This window comes from Falco biarmicus, chromosome 15 (assembly GCF_023638135.1).
Source record: "Falco biarmicus isolate bFalBia1 chromosome 15, bFalBia1.pri, whole genome shotgun sequence".
NCBI classification, from domain to species: domain Eukaryota; kingdom Metazoa; phylum Chordata; class Aves; order Falconiformes; family Falconidae; genus Falco; species Falco biarmicus.
Genome location: NC_079302.1, coordinates 11214174 through 11220615, shown reverse-complemented (window position 1 = coordinate 11220615; position 6442 = coordinate 11214174). Strand labels below are relative to the sequence as shown.

Here is a 6442-nt window from a genome sequence, read left to right as displayed (position 1 = left end):
AAAAAGCTCCAAATCCACAACTGCTACTGGTCTATGCCCCAAGATCTCATCTACTTAAGATCTTAAGGAAAGTTTAAGTACTTTTTCATCTGCTAAAGTGCAGAAAGATAATGCTTTTAAGTGACGTTCAGAAGGGGGGAAAAAAAAAGCTGTATTTTTATCTGCTCTGCTGCACTGACACAAGCTCTTACTCAGTAGCAAGTGGTAAACAGTCCTATATTCCCAGTACCCACGTTCTTGCAGGCAATAGTTACTGCTGTGCATAAACAAGGAAAAGAGTCACTAGAGACCACCATTATGTAAAATTTAAGAAAACACAGCTGATTTGCAAGCTTGGATTGACACTCTAGAAAGCATAGCATAGAAGAAAGCCTTTGAAATACAGAAAAGTATGTTCAGAGATCAGAACATGCATTCGTTAGAGAAAACAACTCTGCACATATAAGGAAAAGCTGACATCCAAAAGCAAGAATAAGAGTAAAGATTAAACATATCTTAGTGAAATATCAGCACTGCTGTTTCTCTCTGAAGAGAATGTTGCTCTCTGCTTTGCTGTATTTACATTTAGGTGAATTTCTGAACTTCTGGATTTGTCAAACTTCATTTGAATTACAGTTGGTGCATTTGATGCACAGCACTTCATAGATCAACACAATAAAAGCATATATACTTTACGCAAGTTAAACACTTAATCGCTTAAAGACTAGTACTGTTAATTCCTAAACAGGGAATTATAAAGTCCTTCATGTGTGTTTGAGCTGTAAATTGCCACAGAAGTCCACACACAGAGTTAAGAGAATAGGCATTCACACTTCAAAATAACTGCAGAAGAAAATAAGATTTTTGTTTCCTATCTTAAAAAAAGATTAGGAAAGAAACATCTGAAAATCCCAGGGTGCTCTGAACAGCCTTCTTTAGTGTTGTCTTCACATATACAAGGTAATTAATTAAAGTATCTGACACTATTACATCATAAAGAGGTTTGGTAGTTTATTTATTTAATTCAGTTACAGTGCTTCAATAGGATGCTACTCATTTTCCACAAGAGCAGAGCCTTTCTTACACTTCACACAGCTACAGGTATTACTCAGCTCTCTATTAAATTGTACCAGTCTCAGTGAAATTTGTCTCATTTGTTCATTTGGAAAAGTTTTACCAGTAGTTCCCATGGAAGCAGAACTGGGTCAGCAGTCTAGTTGAGTTACATTCCTGTAAACTTTTATTGAAACATTTTTCTTCAGTGTGTAGAGACCTGGAAACCCAGGGAACTTTCACCAAACTTGCTTCTAGATCATTATTTTGAAGACTAGTAAATAACAAAAGGATTTAGGAACTTCCAGTCCATAACACTGGTAACAGGTGGACTATTAGAGAAAAACCAGTAATGGTTTCAGCATCAAAGCTGGCTAGTGGTATAGAACAGCAGCAGTGCAAGTCTCTATTCATTGTTTCTGTAGTAATTTTCAATTGTTTCTGAGTTAAAATACACCACAGTAACTGTGATATCATCTCTGTACATTCTTGCAAGGTCTTCAGGCAATGTCAGCATTGCAGCAAGTTTCTCTTGGTCCACCTCCCCATACTCATTACTTCCAATTGCATGCCTTATTAAATGAGTAGCTATGTTCTGATCAAGTGAGGCAATGCCTCTGTTTTTCCTCTGCAGTAACAAGCTGTGCATATAACCCAAATTGACTGGTTTCTCAAAAGCCAGTTGTGGTTTCTGTGCATTAAGCTCTGTAAGGTGTCCAGCAACAAGTTTTACAACCTTCTCATTGCTTAGCATCTCCCATAGTCCATCTGAAGCAATAACTAGAAACTTATCCTTGCTTCTTAATTTGTGGTATGTGACTTCAGGCTCTGCAGTTAAATAAGGGGGTGTATGGTAGTTTGGAGGAACGTACTGATAAATATTTAAAGCCTCAACATCACAGCTATTCTCGAGAATGCTGTGTTGCAATTCTTTACTCCATTTTAATTGCACATCTCCAAAAGCTCTGGAGGGCATGAGAATCCCCAGTAATCTGTCATTCACAAATAGGGTTTTCTCCTCAGATCTAGGATGCTCTCTCTTCAGTCTTCTAATTTCAAATTCATCAAAGGCATTGTGGTCTCTGGTTAGAGGGAGAGTAGACCACGTTCCATCTTCTTCATGAACCCCTAAAATTGCTCTGCAATCACCGGTATTTGCAACATGTAAGTGAACACCATCAATGTGAGCTACGCAGGCTGTTGCACCAGAAAAAGCTACTTGAAGGGCAACATTTCTCATCAATTCGTTTTCCTGGGGAGCCTGAACTTCCAGTGATATATCAGAGTCTAACCTTTTGAATGCACATATCATGGCTTCTTCTAAACTAAATCCTGGCTCAGTGTCTAGGTCCAGTAGGTGTTGCCAGTAAACTCTGAGGTTTTCAAAATATTGTGAAGCTATTTCTCGATACTCTACATCATTTGGATGCTTGTGCCACTGCAGAATAGGCAGAACTGGTTTCATGCACTCCACAGCAAGCTCGATCTCTTCCAAGGTTTGCCGAGACATGAGAGAAACCGCTATATAATGAAGTAGTCTCTCACTTACTGCCTGAGCACACGCAGAACCTGCATGGCCATCGAAGACTCCAAACATCATCCCTTTGGTCTGCAAGCAAGTGGCTGCACTTCTGCGGTCTTCGATAGGGGTGTTGGATGCCAACTGGTTACTTTCAAACCTCAAGACAGAACTTGCATTTCTACCATTCAAATGTAGTATTTTATGGGATAATTCACCTGCTCTGAGTATATCATTGATTTGTGATGGAGACAACTGGAAAGAGAATTGTTCTTCTTCAGTGGAAGTGTGTCGGAATGCTTTTTTTAAGAAGAAAGTTTTGTCTAAGTTGCAGCTCCCAGAAGGGTGAAGACGTGTTTTGGAGAAAACAAGCTTCCATTTTATATTGTTTCTATTTGGGATACAGATGGAGTAAAAACATCCTTTTCCTTGTAAAACAATGCTGTTTCTTGCTGAGCTCAAGATCCAGGATGATACAGTTCTTGACATCATAAGTCACTCCACAAATAGAAGCACCTTCCTCCAGTAACACAGAATGTCCTTACAGCCTGGAATATAAGAATAGGAAAGGTAAAAAATTTAGAAGGTTTGCAAGCAGCAATACAAAAGCCAGTCTAGATCTCACAGAAACATTCAGAACTTTTTTCCAAAATAGACCGCTATAGATAGAGGCATCTTAGAAGTGATACAATTTCCATCATTTAATTATAACCTTTTGACAGGACTACCCCTCTCTAGTTAACTCATCAGAAAAGCTAATTTTTATTGTGCAGGCACGTTTTTCCTCATTGTGGCAAGGCTAAGAAGAAATGCCAACATTACAAGAAATGTAATTGTGAACCGTACAGTGAAAAGCCTCGTCCAACATGACACAGAACAAACTGATCCAATGAGTAAGAAAACAGCAACTTAAGTGACAATTAATGCACAACTTATACAATAACTCCAGCAGACTTTCTAAACTAGATATATATATTCTATTAACACACCCTAAATATCAAAACCAAGAGAAGATCAGCACATGTGGCAAATAAATTATTTTTATGAATTGTCACTATCCTTACATCTAGAGCAAGCTCATCTACGATTCCAATTCTGTTCCAGTTTATAAGCTCAACTGTTTTTTGTTGGTGGTGTTTTTTTTTTTTTAAATACACCTTCAGGGTCGGGAACCAGCCTTCCGGCAAGTAGGATTTTTTGTGGAGCTGAAGGCAGATTCTACTGGTGGTTAATGCATTTATCATGGCATTGTGCACTTTGATGCAGTGAAAGTTATAGCAGTTACACTGACAACTTTTACAGGTTTACAGTTTAGTGTGTTCATTCAGAATGCAATTAGAATAAGCAGCTGTGAAGAGCTCTGCTGCCAACAGTGCTAAAACCTATGGCACCTGAGGACCTGAAGTTCTTTACAGAAGGTATTTAAGCTGTGGGAAATTGCTACGTACAACCAGATGCTTACTCCACAGCAGAATTTTGCCCCACAGATTTCAAAACCTAACTGTATAGTAGCCCAAAAGATCATGCTAGAAGCCAGTTAGAACAATACAGTTTTCTGTGAGCTCTGAAACACTTTCAGGTGGCCTGTAGCACCACATGCTCTAGGTCCCCAGCCAGATATGCTAAATACTACTGCAATATTGGTTTTGTTAGCAGCTCACTTCATGAGCTATGAGCCTGGCCACTTCCATGAAAATGCTGCTAAGAAATCAGCAGGAGCTAAAAACAAGCTCAAACTATTCTAAACCAAAGGCCTACTGATACAACCTAAGAATTTTACTGAAATTCCATTTGGAAAACAAAAGCAACATGCCACCATACATTTCTGAAGCGTACCATCCATGCTTAACAGAAAAGAGCACATGAGCTATTCCAACAAGGACCCCACCACTATAATTCTGGGGACCCTATGAGGACAAGCAAATATGAAGCATAATTTTACCGCCAATGGCAGGAGAACAGATGGGAAAGGCAATGCCAGTTCATTGCTGGAGGATCACCAGCAGTCTCCTGGGAGACTAGCACCTCCCAACACAACTGACACCTTTTGCTCTACTGCAGGGAGAACACAACCAAAATAAAGCTAATGGGAAGACAGCCAATAGCGCTAAACCAGCATCAGCTAAACCCAAGAAGCACCAACAGCGCAAGACAAGCCTTTGTGTTTGTCAAGGTTTCCCAGGCCATTCCCCATACTGTTCTGGTTTTTTCTTCTTTCTCTTCCCACCCTTCCGAGCCACACGAGATTGAAACAATGACAACTTTCACGCTCCCGACTCCAAACACCAATAGAAACAGTGTTTTATACAAACTTACCCTGTTCACATCAGCTGGCCGACAGACCCAGCAAGGTGGTGGTTTTTTCCCTAGCAGCACAGTTGCCTAACACCATTTAGACATGTGTTGGCCTAAGGTCAGGTAGCATCGATCAGTCCCGAAGCACGTTTCTGAGCCACCCCTACTCACTGCCCATAAAGACAAGTTTCCACATCCTCGGGCTCCCACCCAGCCGCAGTGTGCGGGCTCCGCCGCTCCTGCCCAGGACGCCCACCCTCATCCATTAGCCCCTCCAGCACAAAACACGTTAAAACACAGTACCAAGTGCTAATAAAAGCAATGTGCTAAAGGCCATTATATAAGAGCCAATTACATAAACCTTACACACACCTACCACTTCAGCACCAAACGCGGTACTTCCTCGTCAGGTCAATTCGTGTAATCAATGAAACCCACGGTGCTCCCGCAGCACGCCCCGCTCGCTGCTGGGCAGCCAGTGTCAGCTGGGGGCTCACGGACGAGAAACGCCCACTTTCTCCCATAAAAAACCCAGATATCCATTACATGCAGCTTTCCAGCCCCTGCCCCCGCCCCGCATTCCCCTCACACACGCTCCTGACACAACCCGCACCACCCGCCCCGCGCCCCCCGCCTCCCCAGCGCCACCCCCACCGCACCGCACCCCGCCAGCCCCCACCGCGCACGCTCCCCGCGGCCTCCCTGCCCCGCGGCTCCGTCCTCCCGCTGCCCCGTCCAGCCGGGCCCGGCTCCCGCTACCCCCGCGGCACGGCCCCCGCCCGGCTCAGCCGGTGCCGCGGCGGAAGGGCCGGCGGCCACCGCCCAGGCGAGCCCCCGCGGCGCGGCACGGCGCTGCCCGGCACCGCTCACCCGCCGGCGGCTGAAGCGCCCCCCACCCCGCCAGCAGCGCCTCCTTCCCCGCCCTGGGCGGCCCGTCCGCGGCACCCCCGGGCGCACCCACCGGCCGCCGCAGCCGCCACACGACCCCCGCCGCCCTGCAGGTTCCGGGCTCGCCGGCGCGGCACGGGAGGTGGGCGCTGACTGACGGCCCCGCCGCCCAACACGCGCCTCCGACGCCACCGCCGCCTCTCGGCGCCCCGCCCCCAGCAACGGCCGCGCCGAGGGGCGGTGCGCGGGTTCCTGTCAGGACACGGCGGGGCGGGCGGGGCCGGGCCCGTCCTCCCTGCCGCCCGCCCCTCCGCCATGTTTCCGCAGCGCCCGCCTCAGCCCAGCGCCTCCGCCGGCAGGCTGGGCCACGGCTCCGGGGGAGCGAGGTAAAGCTCGGTCCGGAGCTGCCGCCAGGCCCCGGGGTGCGGGGCGATGCGCGGGGCCGGAGCCCCCGGCACCCCCGCCGCCCCGAGGGCCCGGCGCTGCGCTGTCTCAGCGCGGGTGAGGCCCCCAGGGCCGGTCGGGCCGCCGCGGCTCTGCGCCGTTCGGTTTCCTGCGTATTTTTAAGCAGGATAATAACGTGAGCAATAAAAGCAGGCGACTGAGGTGTGTTAGAAAAAAACCGCACCAGCAAGAATTTTCTTCTCATTAATAAAGTTCAAAAAACTGTATTCTCTTGAGGAAGGGTCCTTAGGGGTTTTGTTTGGG

General features: G+C 46.5%; 1 protein-coding gene across 6 annotated transcripts; it reads right to left on the bottom strand.

Annotated features, from left to right (window-relative positions):
• Window positions 1-977: 977 nt before the first annotated feature.
• Window positions 978-5950, bottom strand: PDP2 (pyruvate dehydrogenase phosphatase catalytic subunit 2). 6 transcript variants are annotated; one of them, XM_056361008.1, is made up of 4 exons: window positions 5808-5950; window positions 5219-5359; window positions 4868-4959; window positions 978-3099 (listed from the first exon to the last, which is right to left on the bottom strand). In XM_056361008.1, the coding sequence occupies exon 4, from the start codon at window positions 3041-3043 to the stop codon at window positions 1439-1441; it is 1605 nt and encodes a 534-aa protein (XP_056216983.1). In that variant the 5' UTR covers window positions 3044-3099; window positions 4868-4959; window positions 5219-5359; window positions 5808-5950; the 3' UTR covers window positions 978-1438. The 6 variants fall into 6 exon arrangements, with proteins under 6 accessions (XP_056216983.1, XP_056216981.1, XP_056216985.1 ...); XM_056361006.1 differs by having other exon boundaries at window positions 5223-5359; XM_056361010.1 differs by having other exon boundaries at window positions 4868-4933; window positions 5223-5359.
• Between the last annotated feature and the right edge of the window lie 492 nt (window positions 5951-6442).

Excerpts from the sequence above, each read along its gene's own strand:
- PDP2 (XM_056361008.1), bottom strand. The coding sequence starts at position 3,043 with ATGATGTCAAGAACTGTATCATCCTGGATCTTGAGCTCAGCAAGAAAC.